Source organism: Diadema antillarum, unplaced genomic scaffold (genome assembly GCF_040938485.1).
Source record: "Diadema antillarum isolate AM-2024a unplaced genomic scaffold, OU_Dant_1.0 seq00001370_RagTag, whole genome shotgun sequence".
NCBI classification, from domain to species: domain Eukaryota; kingdom Metazoa; phylum Echinodermata; class Echinoidea; order Diadematoida; family Diadematidae; genus Diadema; species Diadema antillarum.
The window spans coordinates 1,595,712-1,619,363 of NW_027272131.1; the positions used below are offsets into that span (position 1 = coordinate 1,595,712).

At 40.7% G+C, this 23,652-nt stretch overlaps 1 protein-coding gene across 1 annotated transcript in view; it reads left to right on the forward strand.

Moving 5' to 3' along the window:
- Window positions 1-527: 527 nt before the first annotated feature.
- Window positions 528-23,652, forward strand: part of LOC139708754 (uncharacterized) — a 63,192-nt gene continuing 40,067 nt past the window's right edge. Inside the window, exon 1 of the mRNA XM_071620688.1 lies at window positions 528-1,186. Coding sequence (XP_071476789.1) covers window positions 1,141-1,186 — 46 coding nt within the window. The 5' untranslated portion in view covers window positions 528-1,140. The remainder of the gene's footprint in view (window positions 1,187-23,652) is intronic.

Consider the following 23,652-nt stretch of genomic DNA (forward strand, 5'->3'; position numbering starts at 1 on the left):
CAATAACAACACACGAATCAGGAAATGCAGTCATGTAATTAGAATTCAGCGCGTATTTCATTGTAACTCTTTTTTTTCCCCCGTGGGCTCCAAAGCCATTTTCGATCAGTATTAGCAAGAGACACATAAGCTGCATGGCTCATAAATTTCTGCATCTGTATAATTATGATTTTCAGATATCGTGTGGAAACATTTTATCATGTCGGAAAAGACCAATTATTTATTTGCAGTTGACTTCCTCGAAGCGATTTGTGGTTAAATATAGGTAGCATCAAGATTCTAAAAAAGAAGAAGAAGATAAAAAAAGCCAAAAACTACGCACTATGAATATTCATGTCACCAGGGGTAGGTTATGAATGGTGATAACCCCGATCCAGGTAAACATATACACCCTCGCACACACACACACATTGGCACTCACGCACTCTCACAGACACACACGCACACCGGCACTCACTCTTGCATTTGCGTGCAGACGACGGTACGATGATCACAAAGCAAACGAAGCGCTTTGCCCGCCAGCATTCTTCACGTTACGCAGATTGACAAGTTCGTAAGTTCGTGCTAAGTTTGACGTCGTCGTCATCAGCAGCAGCGCACGGTGACTTGCTCTTTTGGCAGTCTCGTTGTCGAAAGGGGGAGGGCCGACGCGTGTGAAATGTTGTGACGGCTCATTAGACGATGTGTTACTGTGATGTTTGGGTGAAGGCAAGGTAATGCCGACGTACTTACCGTCAGACACGTGCGAATGAGCCCGCGTTGATATCGTCTGCTGTCGCAGTTATTAAACTCGCGCCGAAGAATGATCGGGAGTTAAGTGGTCTGTGGCAGCCCCCACAAGGAGCGCAGTCTTTTATTGAAGTCGAGTCAGCGTGGATTTTCTCTTATGCCACAGGCTCAACCCAAACGAGCAAAGTTCCCCCCTTGACATTCATGCTGCATGAAAAGGAGCGACTTCTTGAAAGATCACTTGGATGACACTAAAACTGGAGCACAATAGCGAGCTGAGGCCCCGCAAATTTTAGCACCCGATCGAGTTGCGAAGTCGAGAGGTTGGACATCGCATTTCGCAGATGTCTCGTGTGATTAAATCCGAACGAATCTTCAGGCCGAATATTTGGATAATACTCTGAGACCAACATGAATACGATCTGTAGCTTTTCTCGAGTTCTCGGTCTTCTAGCTTGTAAGTATAGCTCTATACTCTCTCTTTCTTTCTGTCATCCTATTGGTAGGGGCCCCTCGTTTTAATCACTGTCAATCGCTGTTTTCGGGCGAGTTTTGAAAATGATTAACTGACCTCTACCTGTTGGAATCATTGCAATTACTAAACTTGATTCACCATTGCTCATTGCATTTTTGTTGTTAATGATATAATTCAAAGACAAACTCAAATATCTTCCATCCAACAACTTTCAATTCCTTTAAACAAATAGAGGTTTCTAACGTGTCACCCTCTTCCCAACCGGGGGGGGGGGGGGGGGGGGGATGAGGGGATGATCATACCAACAAACTCTTTTTTTTTGTCAAGTTCTTCCAAGTTTATTGTCATGTGAAAACCAGGTGTCCGTGATCTAAATGGAATGACCGATGATTTTTCTCAAGGCTCACGAAAAGCAGATGAGCCAAACTTGCCCCAGTTATCATGATCGGCAGGTCACGGAAATTGAGAGTGGACGAAGAAACCGAAGATAGATCCAGGCACAAGCGAAACCGCGACTTCCCGCGAAAATTGCTCGTGGGTATTACAGCGAGTATAGTCAGTAGGGCCTACATGGCATCGCAAGACCTGGGCTGACTGAACAAAATAACATTAATAATCGAGGTCACTGACTTCAAACACGTAAGCCTCTTAGGACAACAAATTAGAAATTACAGACATTTAACGCAGCAGAGTTTCCTGTGGTGATGGCAGGGTTAATTCCCTCCTCTTTTGGCAACCAATTTTGAAGACATACCATGATGCCTTCAAGTCATAGGCGTGTATATAAAAATTTATCAATTTATCTGGATATTATTGTGTGTAAACGTATGATCAACTTCCCTGCCTTTTTCTCTCCCTTGTGTGTGAGTGTGTGTAATTTGTTTTTTAAGCTGTGCCACACACACTGTCAAACATGACTGTGATCATGCGAGCGATCGCGATGCACTTTTGATGCATTTTCGCTGTGCAAGCGTGTCCGAATTTATATTGCGGACTAATACAAAAACGCGACATGTTTTTTAAAGATCATTCGAAATCAGGGCATGGTGCTGTAACCGAGCCAAGCGATGAGGTGTTTAGGATGCACATTAGTCATGACCAACGAAATGATCAAGAAATTCGATGTTATCTCATAACAACGAGTATAGGCCTACATAGTGTGTTTGCTTCGGTTTGTCGAGCGTATAGCTACTTGTCTGCCTGTCTGTCTGTCTATCTGTCTGTCTGTCTATCTGTCTGTCTATCACGCTGCATGATTATCTGATATTCTGCGATTGACCTTGTCAATACAAAAGCAAAAACAACAGGAAAGCAAATCGACGTCATGTCATGTCTACTTTCTTACGTCCGGGCAAGCGTATCGAACTGACTGCTCGTCATATTGCCCAATTCAAGCTGGGCAACTCGACATGAATTCCGACTTATAAACGCACACCACACACAAATGCGGAAAACCTTGTACCCTGCGATGGCGATTAGTTGCCGTGTAAAAACTTCTGCGGCTATTTCGCAAATATTGACACTGGTTACCACGCAAGGTGATCAGTAACAACTCAGACCCATTCGCTTTGGCTGTATTGAATATACATATACATTTTTTTATTGCTACCTTTTTTCCACTATGGTTGATACTGATAGGTTTACATAGGCTTGCAGTGGCGAGGTGAAGGTTAAGGACGAATAATAAAGCTGGCAAAACACCGCTCAAGTCTCTTTTCGCGTGATGGTATTTAAGGAGCGTGCTGAGAACATAGCTACACACAAGCGCTGGGAAAAAAAAAAGATCCAGGAATCCAAACTTTGTGATTGTAGAAATCCAGCCGACATTTAAACAGCAGAGTTTCCAACAAAATCGCCAGGTTCCTTTGACGGTGAACATGATCCCCACTGCCGACTGGAAACGTTTTTCACGCTGGAGTTGGTTCGCTGCTGTTCACTTTGGTGATTTACGACACTCCGCGTTCACGAATGAAGAGAGAGAGAGAGAAACGCGCCGTATAACATGACACAATAGGCGGGATAAAACACGCACGTTTCAGAGCCCCCACATGCAGGTAGCTGACAGTAATTGCACTTAAACAAGACGTGCTCTGTCTGCTGATACGCCCCTGGATACGCTGTGTCAAGCGCTCTCCCCACTGCAAACTTTCCGAGAATGAACAAAATCGTTAGCTTGGGTTCCCCCGTCCCCCGCTTTTAGCTCTCTGGCCCACACGATGATTCTGAAATACACCATTATAACCATTGCTGTCACCTTCAATGTGGTAAGATGCCCAGACGGAATTCAAATGCTATTTGTATCAAACAAGAAACGCCAACAAGGTTTGCAAGAAAATTAAGTGACTAGAATGAACACATTAGGGTAATTTATAAAAAGAAATAGACAGGCATAATGGTATCATAAGGAGGCATAACCCGCCAGGATAAATTCCGTCAGGCATATGAAATTGTGCTAATACTGAGGAGCATTACGAACATTTCGGTATTGCATACTGTTTACTCTAAAGTATAAGGCTGGCGAGAGGTAAGCGGTTGACTCCAATTTGTCTTCATTTAAGCATCCCCCCTGAAATCCTCCTTATTTTGAAGAGCATTGTCCTTATTGTCTGCAACTGAGGTGCTCTAATTGCGTTTCCTCGGTACGCCAACAATGACTGAGACTACTGCGCGTTTAGACAGTCCATTCAACTGGAAAGTTGACGTGGACATGATTCAACCTTCAAGAGAACTTTAAAAAGATTAACTTGTGCCAAAGGAAAGGAGACAAACTGAGTTGTACACCCACTCTCCAAGTACGCAGACAAAAAGCCAATTACGAAAATCACTCCCGCATGAATGACAGAAATGACGAAGGTCCGTTCACTTTGTGCCCTTTGTTTGGATAGATTTTTGCCCGATTCTCGCTTGAATCAATGTACTCAATTCACTGGACTTCCCTATACTAGTACCTTTGTAGCATACGCGAACCCCAATATAGGTCATGTTCTAATGGATGCGCATTAGAGTGTAATGCCGAAGAGAACTGAGGCGATGCGTACTCACGTGCGTTTCTCGAACAAGATGCAGTTTCCAATTTGAGCATGCCATCGAGAGGTTTACCTCGCCTTTGTCCACCCACGAAATACAGGGCAGAACGTTCTCATCTTTGGAGTGAAAATGGTTGGAGGAACGGTGTCGTGAATCTTTCCTACACGTTAACCCATTCATGAAGCCCATCTGAAAATGCCATTGACATTATATCAAGATAGGTCGTCAGTGGTAGTATTAGAGTTAACGGCTGACTCTAAGGATGGGGGTGGGGTGGGGATGTCTCTCCCTGGTGATCTTTTTGGTGAAGGGAATCGAGAATGCCGGATATCAATACTTATGAGATTTTACACTGCTTAACACGCAATAGGTTAAAAGCTGTGCGTCTTTTTTTCATAATTGCATTTATCTTTATACGTATCTCACATTTTGTCGTGAAATGAAAGTGCGTCTTTTTTTCTTCAAGCAGGGCATATCTCGGTAATGATCAATCACTAGTAAGAAGGCTGCCTAGCAAAAAAAAAACCAAACTAATTTCTTTGCAAATGCATGTAAATGGCCTTCTGATCTAGGCGGTACGAAGATTGAAATCTCTCTAATATCTGACCATGATTTGCACAATAAAGGAAGTGAATAAATCATCGTCAAGTGCCATTTAGCTTCCTCTAATTATTTTTTCGTGGTTAAATCGAACGTAGACTTTTTTTTCATCGTCTTCCGAAATTAACAATCGCGCTTTTTCCACTTCAAACTTTAGTTATAAGGCCTCGACTATAACCAGCATAGTACCATAAAACACTTTAGTAATCTGTCCGGTCATTTGTTAGTCTTTTGGAGCGCCATAAGCCCCTTCTAGAATCAACACCCCTCGGAAATCGCATGAAGTTGGCATGCTTCATAGGAAAAAACATAATGTGATGTCTTAAATGCCACTTCAAGCTCGAGCAAGTTTGTGTCAATGCTTTCATGCTTTTAAAGACGGCAGTGTTGATACAGCAACAGGCAAAGGGCGTTTTCAGGGACCTTACCTTGTTTATCCTTTAAGTGCATTATATTATATATTTTTCTCATTATCATTACTATTATTATTGTTATTGTTATCATTATTATCATTATTATTATTATTATTATTATTATTATTATTATTATTATTATTATCATTATTATTATAATTATCATTTCACTAACCTAACTGCAATGTAGTAAGACTTGCCCTATACATGATAACAGGAGCAAATAATGCCTGGAGATTAGATTACAGTTATCACATTGTATTGAGTAGGAAACGGACGATTTTGACAGCTCGCTAATGAATATGTCCTTGGAAAAGACAAGTATATTTTCCATATACACGTTAATGCATTACTAAATTTCTGCGGCTTAATGGAAACATCGTTTCATACGCTAGTTGCATCTTGTTCGTGAATATAATTCCACATTGCTCAAGACGACATCAGACTCGTAGCCATCATTGTCGGTATCGTCACCAACGATCACGGGCACGAAAAGTCTTTACCTGGGCGAAAAAAAACCCACACACACATACCAGCCTTCTACATGGAAAAGCATCATGCTATGCGCCACGTTTTCGTCAGTAGATGTGAAATAACATTACGTAAAGTTGTTGCCACCGAGAATCGTGTGGAGTAAAAACAGTACTATGAGAGAGAGAGAAAAAAAAAAACACCTGATATTTTGACACACCCTGAATTAGGAATATGAGCCTACAACTTTCTCGTCCAGGTATAGGAAGAATTTTTGCCAAAAATGGTTCCAACAGCAAATTTCTTGATGTGGATAGTTAAAGGCCTTACGATCCATGCAGTCAGAAAGTGCAATATAGGACGTTGAAATTCATGTAAAAATAAGGAAGTGAAATGACATCAGTTGGAAGCTAAAAAGATCGACAGCGCATCCGGTTCCCTCTTTTCTCTCTCTCTCGCTGCTGTCTGGTGCTCATCGCATTCGTGTGCGCACACGGCGTCGTCGAGACGAATGCACGATAACCAGCAAACGATTAGAAGTATGCCATCGCGCATTGATCAGTGACGTGTCACGAATAATGTCTTTCCGCCAATCAAATCAACAAACTCACCAGCCCTCCCTTTTTATCATACAAGACGATGTTTCCAGAAGAAAATTGTTGAGAATGTAATATGAATTTCCAAATAGACCTCTAGAATTTGCCACAATCATATCTTGATGTTGAAGAAATGTTTGAAGCTCGATAAGTCAGGCAAATCAGAAGTGTGTGTCTGTGGGTGTGTGTGTGGGGGGGGGGGATGGGGGTGAGGGAGGGATGGCTCTGAGAATATGATTTCTTAGGAAATCATCAATTACTTCGGTTACTAAGAATTAAACGGCACTTGTTTTCCAAGTTAAGGTTCAGTCTCTATGAAATTGAATAGTTGTACGAAGTCTGAATAAATTATTTGGTTTTCTTTACCTCCGTTTTGGTCCACGCACATCTTTTGTTCATTTGTTTGACTACGTAGGCCTACATTTTTGTCCTTGCTCTCCTATAGAACACCTGATAGTTCATGCAAACTTTTGCAACCTTTTATAGGTCACACAATATTGGTGATGGAACGAATAAGATAGGGAAGGAGACCTCGTGGGCTGGCTCTGTCCTAAAACGACAATAAAAAAAACCCCCAAAAGCTACAAAAATAAAAACAAACACACAAGCAAATGCAACTATCCATAGTCAATTTTCGCCTAGAACTGATTTTAGTCAATGTTTATCATCTTGCATGACTGTTGAGTCATTTTGATTCATTTTACCTGCTTCCTAACATATCAACAAGGTCGAATTTTCAATCAAGAAGCACTAGGTTATCAAGTACCAAATTTTATATCTGTACATCTCTTATCACTATAACGTGAATAAAACAAATGTATGTAGTGAATATGTACCTCCTTGAAGTGTTAACATCCTCCACTCGAGCATGGTTGCAGAACATAATAATTGAAATTAATGCAACACTTTGTTTGAAGTAACTTGAATTTTTGCACACTTTTTGTTACAAGACATTGATTTTTTTGTCATGTCCTTTTTACTAACCAGCCCTTTAAGTTGCCATAGCAATGCTATTATTTCTTGGATTGTATTCATTCTTTTCTGTATCATAAACCTGGGAATGATGAACATGTATTTGACATAATTTTGGCTTGAAATGAATAAATGGTAATTTAGTAGTAAAAACAAATATCTAAATTTGTTCAAATGTAACGTTACTAACCGCGGAATTGCCCCAAGGCAATGCCACTCTTCCTACATCCTCTGATATTATCAACTAATTTACATTATTGTTCACCGACATCATATGATTATCGACCTAGCAAAAGCTATTTTTGGAGCATTTTAATTTCGACACCCCTCGATGCTATGTAAATGTAGTACCTATGCTATATGTCCCACGCTTTTTTACTCTCAATGTTTTCAATATTTGATTATTTGCAGCAGCTGTTAAGTAATTCATCGGCCGATTTGAGCAAACGATCGCTCATCGCCCAACGGTGAAAGTTCGAACAATCGAACCACCACCTTCCAACAGACAGCCTCCGTTTGAAATGGCGACAAAACACGCACACACACACACACACACACACACACACTCACACACACTCACACACACACCACACACACATGCACACACACACACACACTCCCTTACACACACAAAACACACGAATCAGAAAACAAACGCACACCCACATCCACACAATCAAGAAAGAGCCCATACCAGTTTGCAATGACACATCAAATTCGTTTTACATCCCTTTGTTATATCGTTTACAAGTGGCCTTGTGATCTGGTAAACTTTGGGCTCTGTTCATGGTGTTTACTGTCGTAGCTCTTTTTCAATGTGATGGTTCTAATGCAAAATGAAGCACATTGTCTCGTCAAGATGGTTCAGACTGACCACAAATTTCAATATTATCAAGGACTGGAAAAAATGAACAGTTTTAACTTGAAAGGCGACATATACACACAACACAAAGAAGTAAATCGATTGACGTTTTCGTTCTCCTCTCGACTCAAGGAAGACAAATTGACTTAGTTCTGCACTAACTCTGCTTTTATAACCATTGTACATAGATGTGATTGGGAAGCTTCGGAATGCAATAATACATCAACAACAACAAACCGCATTTGCACGCACACGGTGGCAGGAGATAATGCATGATGTTAGTGAATTCATCTTGTGCGTTCTGCCTTTCCTGAAGTTATAACGACATTCACAGAATTAGCTCTACGGTCTGTTTAAACTACAACTTCATCTACACGGTCATTTGATCGAATGCTCTAACACATACATGTTGTCCAGATCAAAATCAAGATCTTGTCGTTGGGTCTTGCAAGAATGTAGCTCAATAGAAAGAAGCGCTGAAATGAGACACTGTTTAACCTCTAACTCTATCTTTCACTTCAGTAAAGAGAAGGGGCTGATTTTGCTACAACACGCATTTCCCATAGACCCCTGGCCGAGTATACTCAGGACTCGTCCTCAGTATGTTAAGCTGTCACTGAGGATTTCAAGCAAAGTAAGTGTGAGAGGTTAGCTACAGTTCAAGGGAACTTCCTCGAACATGAATATTGTGTATTCCTAGCGAATGTAATTATGAACTATCTTCTTGGATGGACAGCACCGTAAGAGTGGAAACCCTGCGTCTTCGAGTTTGTTTGTTTGTTTGTCTTTTGAGCTCGTCTTCGAGTTAATTTTGACACGTATAGGTTGAAATAAGAAAACTCGCAAAAGGGTAGAAATTTTAGTAAAATCTGTCAGGGAAACGGTGATTTGGATCACAGCCACTTTAATTTGAAGTTTGTATATGTTGTGATGCATTTATCCTTCTCCCGACTTCATAGCTGAAGTATGACTTTATAAAACCATATCAGCTACCCATTGTTGCCCTTTCGGTGTTAGCAGCGCTCTAACAGATGGTCCTGTCATCATCATTAACCAAGCGTTGCCAGGTATCCCTTTCATATATCTGAGTCAAGGGGGCGAGTCATAATGCGTAAACCACCTCGTCCTAAGGAAATACCCCGCCCGACGGGCTTTGAACCGGGGATTTGTTCTTTAAGAGCCCGGAACCCAATCCGCTATCGTACCGAGCCCCAATTTGTCCACCAGGAAATGTCTACTGTAGTTATGCCTTAGCAGGTATGCATTGTATTTGTGTGTGTGTGTGTGTGTGTGTATTTGTGTGTGCCTGTGATGTAGGCCTATTTTTTTTTTCATAGGTTTACTGGGTCTTGTTGCAGTGTATGCTCCAGGTAATCAAACCATTTGTTAGCCATGTGTTCAGATCAGGGAAATGACCTTTACTCTAGATTGACGAGGAACATCAACCTTTCCCGTGTGTTTGACATAACCTAATGATGTCCAGAGTAGCGCGCAAGTATCATGTCTGACCCGAGGAATACTGGCATGGATTCTTTCAGTGCAGTATATAAAGAGAGTCTGGCCAACTCATAAATTGGACGCCATGTCGTAGATCTGTAATCGAACTAAAGCACAAATACCTGGATTACGTAATATGAGGGATATCCTCAGTTACATCTGCACCAAATATGAACTATATGGCCATGACCATTGAAGAGATATGAAGTAGGTAAAAAAAAAAATACAAATGAAAATGTCCTGAGGCTGCGTTCACATAGAAGTATACTATTCGGGTATTCGGGCTCGTTTTTCGAGGGCACGCGAATAGCTTGAATCGAACGATAGGATTTCCTCACACCGGTTCACATAGGAGGGCACTATTCGAAAGTACCGAATAGCTGCGAAAAGTATAGCAAAGTGGGAATCGAACTTGTTCGATTTTCTTGCAGCGTATACCGTCTCTCGTTTATGAAATAATGACACTTTTGGTCTGGATTTGCCCTTTAGCAAAAATAAGCATGTAGACTGACATTCTGATGCAGTTTAGAAATTGTTGAAAAGATTTGCTGGGATGTGGGAGGAAGAAATCCTCACTGCATGGGATGGTGAGTTGACGGTGCGGGTGATGGTGTATTCGGTGCTCGAATAGCGAATACCGAGTACCGAATACCGAATACCGAATACCGAATACCGAATACTTCTATGTGAACGCAGCCTAATGGCGACTGGTATACCTCCACCATATTACATTCTTCTCGTAACAGGTCTAGAGTACGTCTTGACAATGTTATACGACAGTTTCACATACTTGGCAAAAAAAAAAAATGGCATGTTTGTCACAAAATTTAATGCGTCGAGTGTTTACTTTCCTTAAACTAGGTGTTAATGGATGCACTTTTATTGTTGAATACTCGTAGATAGCACTTTACTATTAATGAATTTGAGAATTTTTATTTTGACTAGCTTGTTTTTATGACAATACTTTGAGCGCCTGTTTTTTAAATATGGGAAAATCCTGTCATTTAGGTATTATCACTTGACCTTTGATCATCATAGCCAAAATCTTTCCCTACGCGTCATCGCGTAGTAATGGTGACATGCAAATACCGTGTTTGGTTTTTTATGCATTGGGTAATCTCCAAGATATGGAAGAACTGTGTAATAATATTTCAACAATAGATAGTAGAATTTCAACATTTTCCTGTCATCGATCCTTTGATCTGTATAATGAATCTCCCCTTTCGTAGAAACGAGTTGCTGCTCCCTGACCAGTTTTTCCCTCGCACTCTGATTTCCCACTTTTTCGTTCCTTTTTCTTTCTTTTTGTAAACGGCACCTTATAGGGCGTGGCTACTTTCCAAGGTCATACAGATCCCAGCGTCAATACCACGCCACCTAACCATGCAGCTTATAACTGGGCGTGTTTTACAGCTCGGTGCATCATGGAGTAGCTCCATGGGTGCATTTACATTGGTTTTTTTTAACACTCGTACTGATGTTATGTAAGAGGACAATAGCAATTGTGGGACAGGAATTCAGAGAGAGAACAGTGTATCAGTATCAGTTTAACAGGTTTTTTTTTTTTCAATCTTTCTTTCAAACGCATGCGCACAGACAAATATTAAAACATGTCTTGCGTTTCCTGTCCCACTTTTCTCACAGTAGAGAAAAAGATAAACTCCATGCACAAATACCGCAAACTTTGTATGGACAACCCAAATGTTTACCTTCCGACCTATAACCGAGTGGGCAGGGAAAGTGACTCTCATCGAAACAATCCTAATATCTTGCTCAAATATCGATGAATCGCCAAATCGGCACCGCCAACATTCTTCCTTTAAGAAACCACACTACACTACATACACTGATATACCGGACTTCCCGCTATCTCCTGTGACTCGTGAGTTTATCTTTGAGTTACTGTATGAGCCAATGTTTCATACAGATACTATTTCACTGCCTGTAGGCCTATCTAAAGTACCATTGATGTCTTTCTCTGTTCATCCGATTTTTAAAGGAACTTTTGTTATTCCGTCACTAAGCTTTTCCCTCTTACGATAGTCAATGTGCGCACAGTTTAGTTTCCCTTTAAAGCGGGTTAGCTCTGACACCGTGGGTAAAAGACATTATGACACTTCTGCTGAGCTCGTTATGACAAACAATGACGCTTGCATGACATCATAACTTTATCTCGCAAAGTCCCTCAAACAATGGATCCAAGACCTTTTAAAGTTATATAAAGGGCTTTTTACACTTGTGTTTCTTAACCCCGGACTTTCTCTGACCCAGGACTATCGTTAGTCCCGTACCAATTTTTTCAGCTTTTTACACTCGCCAATTAGTCCCGTACTATCTCTTGTCCGGGGCTAAGGAGAAAACTGACCTTTTTACACTCGTATTTCTTAGCCCCGGACTTTCCAAACCACATGAATATTCATAATTACGCTGTGTACTGTACACGTACACGCACGCACCGGCAGCACTTGATTACCTCGTTTCTGATTGGTCAGTGAGGGTCGGACTTCGTCTCCGTCGCTTAGTCCAGGATTATTTTTTCGTTCTGTTTACACTCACTTGCTTGGCACCGCAATTGCGGTGCTAACCCCTGCTATTTTGCAGGGCCAGATAGTACCGTACTATCGGTGGGGCTAGCCCACTTTGGCAAAAACGAGTGTAAACAGAAAGTGGGCTAAGGATAGTCCCGTACCAACGGTGGGGCTAAGGCCCCCCCTTAGCCCCACCGTTGGTCCGGGGCTAAGCAAAATTTTACAAGTGTAAAAAGCCCTTCTGATGAACAAATAGACACTCGCTGACAGTTACCGTCACAAGATAGGGGATTTAAAATAAACTAAATTGTCTCAAATGAACATTTAATCCATCCAGTATCTCATCTTTAAGTTGAATTACTTTATCTCCTCGATAACCGTCCAGACATCTCTCCCACACACGGTGGGAGCTCTGTGGTATAGTGGTTAAGGCTATGGGCTCATAAGGAGGAGATCATGGATTCGAACCCTCTCCTGCGCTTACATCCTTTGTCATTACAGCTATATTTTCTTATTCCTGCGTATAACATGACATCGAAGTTGTTTACGCCAGTGACACTTGCAAATATGATATAGCAAAACTTTGTTCTAAGACACTGAAAAGAAACTGACGGACACAAATACACACACACACACACACACACACACACACACACACACACACACACACATTAAAGCCATATACACACCAGATAGATATGTAGGCCTGTGTAGCCACACAAATCCATTAGTGACATGGCAAATTATTTGCTGTATTTTCTCGCCGTCTGAACTGCTTTCAAAATCTGTCTGTGAAGGAATGATCACTCGAGTGGATATCTTGATTACACTTACCACGACACACTGTCAGAGCAGTCGAAACGTCATTTCTGAATTTATATCGCGTCCTCTTTGCCGTTGATATTCTTTCTTTTTTATCACCTGACAAGATCAATATTTAACGCCATTGTTCCTTTGTAGGCCATTGGACAATGTGAGGATAACATGTGACGTGAATGGCTAGAAATAGCTTACGATTTATGGTCCAAATGCCGCTCACTTAAGCTCGGCACTTTTCACTCTTTGTGACGTATGCCAATATTTGACAAAAGCGCTCCGAAGCTGACAAATTTACAGAGCAGCGGGTGATTGGCATGCTACATCAATCAAATATTGTCAACTTATATGCCGCCTTTCAAAAATATTTGCGGTTCAAAATATGACAGCGAAATATTTTCTCTTCTCTTTCTTTTCGATCGTTCGTCTTTAACCCCTCCCCCCCTTCGTGTTTTGAGAGGTTAACAAGTCATTCTCATTTGGCACCTAAAATATCCTTGGGACAGCTGATAACGTCATCATTAGCGCATATTTCAGATGTACAAAGCGCAGAGTTTCGACGTTTACTCTTAAAGTTATAAGAAGGAACCTTTGACCCTCAACAATGGCAAAAATATTTTCGTGTACCTGGCCCGGCAGAACTTATGCTACCGAAGAGAAAGTCGGATTTGAAATTCCACCGTCACATGAATGCAAGAATAACACAGCGCATGAACTTTAAGACATCAATACAAGAAAAGGTCACGGACGTCGTTCAAACGTGCCGCGGATTCAAATACATCATTATCCGAGGGCGAATGAACAGAAAGACTGAGTGAGATTCATACTATAGGTGGTGGCACATTTTCGTATGCTCGGATATCCTCTCCTCAATATCCATAAGGTGTCTGGAATTACCACGAAGCGTCGTGGGCGCGAATGTTTGGTTTAGCTCTCTACATGAAGCCTATTGATAGGAGCATGGGTATCCAACCGACCAATCAACCAATCAGGAAATAGACAAACAAACAAAGACATCAGCATGCACGCCTTTTAATGGCTTCCTATGATACTTTGTTCTCTTGAGTGAAAAATAACTAAGGCTGCTGTATTAAGCAACACTTCTATATGATACCAATTTTGGGAATAGAAAAGGCTCACTTTTTTTTTAACCATAAGCTTCTGAAACTTTCACCAACTATAGTGTAAAATGTCTTCACTACTAAGTCGTGGCAACAATTTAACGTAAACATTATTATCTCGAACTGACTCCATTTTTTTAAAGAACACCTAAAGCGATGCAGGTCAATGAGGGATGTAATAAGTGATAATAATATCTCGTCTAAAATAAATAGTAGCAATCACTCATTCGTGAAAGATGCGAAACTTAACATTTCCTGGACTTACGACTTTTTAAGCAACTTTTACTTTCTGTACATGTGTATACACTTTCCCTTATCTACAGTTATCCATAGTAATACTTAACATTTAATGGCGTTTCACTTAAGATTACGTTTGCCTTCATCTGTGGCTTAAATCATTTTCAAGCCATTGGTCTACGTATAAGGGCTATTTATGATACCCCGATATCTAAAGCAAACAAAGAGACTAGGTATACAAAAATCTTTTCTACTTTGACGCAGATAAGAGTACATAAAACGCCGGGCAATGACCAAGGGGCAGTCATAAGGTTAGAAGATAAAGACGCTTGTGAGAGAATTTGGAGGAAAAGAAAAGAAAGCAAAAAACGCCTGAATACATGAGACCTATGAGAATATAGATCATGTTTCAGACTGAAATGAATTATCTCAACTCAACCGTTTTTAATGAAGAACTCCCCGCTTCGGTTGAAGTGGGGAGAATTTTTTTACCACCTGATGTAGAGGCACTGCCTTCTGTTTTTTCTACTGCCATTTCCATCTCATAGAAAAATAGTATGTGTTGTGCCATTATTAGATACAAAGATATTGTTCCTCTCGAGGGGAGCAATTAAGCATGCGCCTTAGGAGAGTCCATATCTTTTCTGCTGGACTTATGTTTCAAAACGTGACTTGATGTTGCATAAACCTCATCACGCTTTTGTGTTTTAAAATACATTGAAGTCATGCTGAACATCATTTGTAATCCATCGCAGTCGCTTCCATTGTATTATATGACTTCACCGGCAAGAGACGGCTGCATAGGCTGAAGAGAGAGAAAAAAAATGAGGCTTGCAAGGCAGTAAACTAAGCTCCCTTTCTATTTGAATTCTGGATCTGGTATCGCCCGTTCACCATTCTCCAAATGTCTGTGCCAATACGTACCTAGGTTTCCCGTTCTTTTGTCGGCTGTGTTTGACTGCCTTGAGCTATATCTATTTGAATTCGTGCCGTTCCTTTCCCCCTGTTTTTGTCGCAAGCCGGGGAGACTAAACTCTCGTCGCATTCAGAGTTCTACACAAGATCGCAGCAAGACGATACACCCCGGGCTGGGCCTCGTACATTGTAGGGAACTACCGATTTCATGTTAAGCTCTTGTGCTACTTTTAATAGGAATAAATGTTGTAAATGTAAATCGTTGTCATGTATGTGTAAAAACGGACAACAAAGTAGAGAATATGAAAGGGAATTGCGTCTTCTCATGTGTAACGGACCAAATAGTATACCCTTTCCGTGTATCATTACAATTATGAAACGGCGTATATATCATTACCATTATGAAACATTTCTTCAGAATTGCCACTGCGCCCTCGTATTTGCTAACCCCCATAGGAGTTAGCACTTTTTAAATTTAAAATCAGTTTAACTTTGACATTGTAAAATATAAGTTCGAATAAGATGTTAGGTAAGTGAGAAGAGGAACAGCCGGGACAAATTTCAGAGTTTACACATGCGTATAATCAAACAAGAAGAAAATGTTTGACTTTAACATTCTAATGGGCAAGGACTACAGGTTCAACATTTTGAGTAACTCTAATTGTTTTCAGAACGCGGTAAATCTGTAAAGGCGACATGCTCTGAATCAAATTTATCTGTTTACCATTAAGAGCAGCGATAAAAAAAAAATGTTCGAGTTATCACATTTAATGGAATTTGTGTAGGCCAGTGGTATCACAGAACATCGTACCTTATAAAGAATTTTGCAATAAAGCCTTAATGCAGGGAGATGTGACTTTTTTTTCTCAATAAACCATAACTTTATAGATGGTTTACTCTGGAACAATTTTATCGTAACTATTGTTCACATTTTGTATATTTAACAATACTCAGCATCGATTAAACTGAAAATCATTTTTACATTGGTTGTTTCTATCCCTAACTCACATTTTAGAATTATTTTGAAGCACTAAAGCTGGATTTTTGTTTCATCTTCGAATGGTAAAGAAAAATGCCTTTAAATGCACTTGCAAATTTTCTGCAAGCCTCTCGCGTTCTTCTGGCTTGGATTTACGTCGAAGATCGCGACATCCTGTGTCAGCCCATGATGATGCATCCCATTAATGATTAACATTTGATGTCACATTCTTGAATTAGAGCGAAAAACTTGCGCAGTTAGGGAGAGAGAAAGAGATAACGATAGTGACCTCTGTCAAAAATTGACTCGAAGATATGAAAAAAAAATACAGAAAGAGAGGGGATGAGAGAGAGAGAGAGAGAGAGAGAGCAATATTGCGGAAGCGTACCTTGCCATTTACAAAAAGGTTTATAGACCCCATAAATCGATCTATCGACCACAGCAAGACTTCGTGGGCGAAATTTCGAGACTGCAACATTGACAATCGCGCGGAAACGCAGGATCGCCGCTACATATTGCAGTCTTGAACTCGACTCTCTAGGAGTCCTGCGCGACATGGGGCGCTTCAAAAATAGTCCTTTCTGCTAGGTGATGCTTTTATCTTGTGCAAGAACTCATTACCTGTTGAGGCATTGGGGAACGGAGATTGTGACTCGCATACATGTGGGCTAAAAGTGCTTCCACTTGTAATACCACATGCAGAGTAGCAAGAAAAGAATATGGAAGAACAAACAGGAGGATAAACGAAGGAGAAGAAGAAAAAAATCAAATAACAGGAAGAATGAAAGACGAGAATTGTTATTGTTTTCGTTTGAATTTTAGCTTATAGTCATCTGTACGTGTTCATTATAATATTACTTTGAATGAATTCCCCACATATAGGCCACATTGACAGAACAGAACACGGAGAATTGAAAATGAAAAAATAAAAGGAGGACCAAAGTAGAGCATTCGCTATGAAATGCGGTTACTATCAGGGCTCTCTCTGTTTGAGCAGGACAAAAGATATTGCTGCCACCGGCAACCTGTTGATAGTATACAATGACACTGATATTTGAAGATGTTGGATCCGATAGGGTCATCATATCTTTCCTCTCTCCCCTCCCCCTTCTCTGCCCCACTCCTCCTCCGCCACCACCACCATCACCTCCCTCTTCTCCTCCTCCCCTCCTACTCCTACTCCTCCTCATCTTTCTCCTCTTTTTCCTCTGCGCTATGATCGTCCCCAAAGGTTCTCTTCCCAGCTTGCATGTTGTGCTGGGGATACTCAAAGCAGTGACTGCTCTCTGCTCCATGGTCATCAGGAAGACAGTATAGTCACACTGTTACCATGGTGACGGAATAGCGACTGAATGGGAGGTGCATTCGTCTAGACATTCATAAAACGTCAATCAATATTGCAGCCCATTCAGATGTTTAATTAGACACTTCATTTTTCTTTCTTGTCCATGTCTATACATTGGTAAATGATGAAATTTCGATTCCATCTCATTTCCGACTTATTGAATAAAACCACAAAGGCGGCAAATTAAGAGGAAGTTCATTCTGTGCATCTTATGTAAAAGTGGTCTTTGGTATTATTTCCAAGAGGGCCCTGTCCCTTCGCTTTCTATGGGGGTGTCACTGCCCACTATAGTACCTGTTTCTAGTTCCTTTTGTGACGTCACCGATGCTTCGTGGAAGTCAGTGCCACTTTCTTTCCACGAGGACTGGTAAAGGAGTTACGTTAAAAAAAAACCTTCCCCAATGTGAAGATTTGTGTTGATTAATCCTCTATTTAGATCTTCCTGTGATGAAAATCATGTTGTTTGCATAGTAATGATTGTACGTTATATGGCATTTATGTTTCGTTGTGAGGGAGTAATTGTTACAGGAACAAATTATGCGTCCTTCACTCCATATTCCAGTCAAATCGAGCGCTGAGGTTAGCAATTCTTCAACTGAGATGTTCATTGCTGAACCTGGGCATTAAGGTTTGCATACATGAACATTACTTTTCATGTTCCGTCCTCTACTGTGTTGCTGCTCTTGGAGTAAAATGCATGTATATCGCGTAGCGAAGAGGAGGAGGAGGAGGAGGAAGAAGAAGAAGATGGGGGGGGGGTACAATTGCGCTCTAGCAACGGTTTGAAGCGGGCGCGTGCTCACCTGATTCTTCCCGCCTAACGGCTCGGGCGAAAGTACACCTGCTGCATGCGAGAGCGGAAAAATCAATGTTTGCCTGCTACGTAGTCACCCCACCCTCTCCTCTTCAGGAGGCGCACGTTCAGGAAGATGTAACCTGTCGCGGTTCCTCCTCTTCTAATTTTCAAACCCCTTTGACTGTCTGCTTGTATAATTAGTGTTTATATACACCCCGCAAAAAATAGTTTAGATATCTGAGTTTCATTTTCTCCCTTCTCGTGGTAATAAATAATGCTTGCATGGTACTTTGAGAAAGATTAATTCATTTTCTCTAATCATCATAGTAATTATGATATCCTACTTTTAGGATTATGTCATCGGGGAAATGTCAGTATTTCAAAATATTGGATAAAGTGTAAATTGGAAAGTTGCATAATGAATACCAGTTGTCATGAGGAGGCAGGGGAGAACGTGTTCTTTTGTATTGAGTTATGCTTCATGTTCTCATCTGGCCAGACATGAATGGAAATTTCAATAGAATTCTGAATCCAACATTCAAGCTTATAGTTGCGCCTCGCTATGGGATGTTCAGGTAAGGTTGCATGATATCTCATTTTGTATTTGATTGTTCATCATATACCACGTGCAAACAATGTTCAAAAGGCCAGCGCAATAAGAAAAATCGAAGCTGGAATGCTTCGAAAGATGTGGCTGAGGTGTGAGCCCTTGTGCCATCACCAATATCAAAGTGATAGAAATAATAATTCTAAGCAACTGGAAATGTCAAGGACCGACCGAGGAGCGGACGTCCGAAGATCACAACGGAACAACAAGATAGCTTCATCAGGGCGCTTGCTCTGCAGGATCGCAGGCGAACGACACAGAGCATACCCAACGAAGTTTTGTGAGAAGTTACAATGTATATGTATCTGATCAGACGATGAGAAACCGCCTCCATCCTGTCCATCTCCAAGCTGAAAAGACTGCAAAGAAGCCAGCAATGACTGCTGTACAGAAACAGACCCACCTTCGTTGGTGCCGCGAGCATCTCCATTGGAGCATTGTTATTGAAATCAATGAACATTGAAGAATTCATCAAAGATACATGCGACAATAGTTACGTTAAAACTAGCCTCGAGAATAAGGTTGTAGTTAAGTATGGGGTCGCAAGTGTCGCATGTTCTCTTCCTTCACGAAATTGGTTTTTCATTGACGAGTGACAACGTTAATTTCGCCGACGATATAACAAATTCGTCGACAAAATAGCAATTTCGTGACGAAAGAAACCATGTGACACTTGGTGCGTCATACTTTACTACGAGCGTTTCCTCGAAGTTAAGGATCACATTCTGAACGTAACTAAAAAAGATGAAACTTCATGCAACTCATGCCCCTGCTCTTCATTTTTGCATGAACTTGTGCTCGAAGGTGCTGTGATATTCATTGGCTCGACTTCTGTTTTTAAATGCTCATATTTTTGTTTGTTTGCTGTTTGCTTGTTTGTGCACATGTTTGTTTGAATCCATGCTTATGTTGAATGTAAGAATGCATATTAACCCAAGAGAAATTAGAGAATCCACTCATCAAACAAGGGGGAAAAATAAGCGACTTACCAAACTTGGGTCATTGTTCAATTTTTCAATTTTGACCTTGCCCCACATTTCAAAGCGCTGTACATTCATGTAAGCCCTAATCAGATCAATAAGGGTATCATTTTTTTACAGAGAATTTAGTCGTCTTTTCATGGATACCAAACATGCGTTATTACTGAGAAAAGAGAGAAAAGGAGATGACACTCAGATTTCCAAACCTTTTGAGGAGTTCAACATGTTTTTGTCTGCTTCAATCTGCTTTCATTGCTTTCCCTCTCCTGTTTTTTTTTTCCTCGTAAAGAATGTAATTAATCATTACCGCTTCCTGTAGAATGTCTGTTTTTGTGATTCGCCAACTCAAAGTGGAAATGGGAGTTCGCAGAATGTGACTGATATCATCTATCATTTTATAGTCCAAGGACGCTCTTACCGGAATTTCTCACGTTTTGTGTGTGATATTCCCCCTATAATGAGGTTAAAATCTTTGGTAGGTCAAGGTGATATGGCTACAAAGATCCACTATGTATATTTACAAGTGTGGGAAATTCCGCTAAATTTTTACCTTTTTTATTAAACTCAACGTGACTTTGTTGGAGCGCGACGCCGTTGCATCTCAGTCAAAATAGGAAGTGTATGTCCTTGTGATATCTTACAGAAAAAAAAAGTCATTAACAGAAATGCTCATATAGATCATAGATCAGGTGCGTACCCTTTAGAAAACAGATTTTGCTGCTGGTCACGTTCACTGGCCTTGAATAATGGGGGAGTTAGAATCGGACAATCCTTCTACTCAATTTGATTTCGCATCGCGCTCGAAGTGAGGCGCATAAACACAAAAGTAAAGAAGTTGAATACATGGCAGTATAGTAGTGCAGAATTAGATGACATTATTTGAACAATGTAGAATGAGCAGCACATAGTCATGAATAGCAAAGTTGAAGGACATGCAACTGATAGCAGTGGTACCCATATTTGGTCTGTTGAAAGCCAATTGAATGCAGGAACAAGAGACCCAGACGAATAAGATGAACCTCCATTGTGCAAGATTCATTGTTCGTGCTGTCCTTCAGATTATACTCAGCACGCCCAAAACCATTGAAGTCTTTTTCACGAAAATATTTTGCTGTGGGCTGTTTTCCAATTGTGTCTTTCAGCTTCTGGTTGGTTGGTAAGAAAAAAATATCCCTCGCTATTTATTGTGAATCAACATACGGTAAAAACCCACAGGGTCAGGATATAGCGTGTCAAACTCTTCTTGCGTGTGCCTAATGAGAGCCGCGTTATTGACCTAATGCTCTTGTATTCTCACACGATAAAAATTGATCATTGACACTGTGGAGTCGTGGTTTCTGAAGACAATATAGTACTAGAAATAGGACAAAAGTTAAACAACTATAACAACAACAACAGATATCTTAGATTGATGCGATAAAAGAATGTTACCAGGCAATTATTCCTTTTTTTTTCGTTTGTTTTGTTTGGCATACCGGGTCCATGGGCATACGCTGTCTAGTAGATAACTCCCAAGTAACCTATTTAGAAATAACATTTTATTTGGGTGGTTAATTGCCACATGTCATTGCAGAGTTTAGGCGCGATTCCCCCACTCTTTTAAATTTGCAACTGTAAATCACACGCATACATGCATAGGTACAAGGTACATAAGTTGTCAACAAGCCGAGACTGTAGTCTTGGTAACAAGCTTTGCCACTCATGCTTACATTCCCAAATACATTTAATACTTGCAATCCAGTCTGCACGTTTATATTAAGTCCTGGCTTTTGTCGGGTATGACTCAAGTAGTTTACTCAGGCTAGTTTTATGGCTGCTAGGAAAAAATGATTCTTTTGATTTGAATCCGTGACTAAACGGGTGAAATTGAATGAGATGGTAAAACAACATCAGCCTTTACAATAACAATGATATCAAACATCCTTAATAAAACAATTTTGTGATATTTTGTTGAATCCGGAGATTTTTCTTCTTCCGAAGAGTCCGCCCTATTGGTACCAGTGGTGTAAGTGAGGCCGTTCAAGACTCTTGTCCATCATGTCCATAATGCGAACCCGAGTCAAACCTTTTGGCCCAAATTCACGAAGGTGGTACAATCTTTGTCCATGGTTTAAACCTTGGACAAAGACCGTATAGTTTTGTACGGGGCGCCAAGTGTCGCATGACCTATTTTGTCGTCATTTCGTCGACGAAATGACTGATTCGTAACGAAAGAGGCCATGCGACACTTGGCGCCCCATACAAAACTACGGTCCTTGTCGATGGTTTAAACCATGGACAAAGATTGTACCACCTTCGTGAATTCGGGCCTTTAAGTCTTCCTCGTCGAGTTCGATTTTACGAGCAGATCGTTTGCCTTTAATGTACATCTATACTTTCAATACAAGTTCATGACAGGCTAACATTATGCAAAAATTCTATTCTACCAATATTTCACTGGGTGTATTCTATAACATCTTGTGGCATTCGTAAAACCTCCTGTGGTTCGGAGCACCACGAAAATGATACTATCCGTTTGTGCAGACGACATTTGTTCGGCTTGCTTGATCTGTACACCACTATGATGAAATTATCCACCTGTAGCCAATGATAGCAACGATGACGGACTCTTTAAACGTGCAATTTCGCAGCAGAAAAAAAAAAAAACTAGCATCAATTCCACATCCAAGAATGTATTCAGGAATATCGTATATCCAGCAGTCAACAATATACAGATGCTTTAAATTTAGCGGATGAACAGGTGCGTGAAAGGTTACTGTACTGTGTAATCCGCACGGTGGTTGTCTGCGGCATATGATTAACAATGAACTCCTGAACGCCACTGGACAGGTGTGGTTGATGGGATTTTGAACTGCTTATCAGGGAATCGAATTCTGACAAGGACATAAGTCCTCAGAAAGTAATAAGACAAACAAGAAAAAGATCTAGTCCTTCATGGCATAGGTGAATGCATAGACATTTTCTATGCTGGGTTACTACACAAAAGCAAAACAAGAGGGTATCAATGAAGCAAAATACATAAATTAGCTACCCGCGACAAAGCGAACGTTTTTATCATGATTATCAATATCAATATCAAAATCAGTTTTGTTACTATCGTCGTCGATATCATCATCGTCATCGTCGTTATCATCGTCGTCATCATCGTCATCATTATCGCCATCATCATCGTCGTCGTCATAATAAAATCTAAATAAGGTTGCTTGTGGAACTTGTATGCGTTGAGAGGCACACTAGAACAGTATTATGATAAACTGGTGCATGGAAAACTAATTTGAGGAATATTTTAGCGAAAACCATCGCTCTGCAAATGCGAAATGTTCAAGCAGAACATATCAAACTGTATATATACGTCCATGAATCCTTCGGCTAAGCCATCGAACGGTTCTTTCGTGCAATATACGACGAAGAACGATCACGACTATGAGAGGATGTCGTTATCAACGACGCCAAATATGCAAGCTGCACGTTTTTGTCAACTGAGCAGTTGTTAAGAGCTCTCCGGATGAAAGGCCATTGATATCTTCATGGTTGATGCATTTTGTCTTCAATTCCCCGTGTCTTGCATGAAGGAGTGTAGCTATTGAAGGGTAACGAAGATTAAGTAGTATACCCAGAATGCACCTTGAAGACTGTCCCATTTAGCTCGTCTGAAATGATCGTCAACGAGTTCAGTTCATGACTGT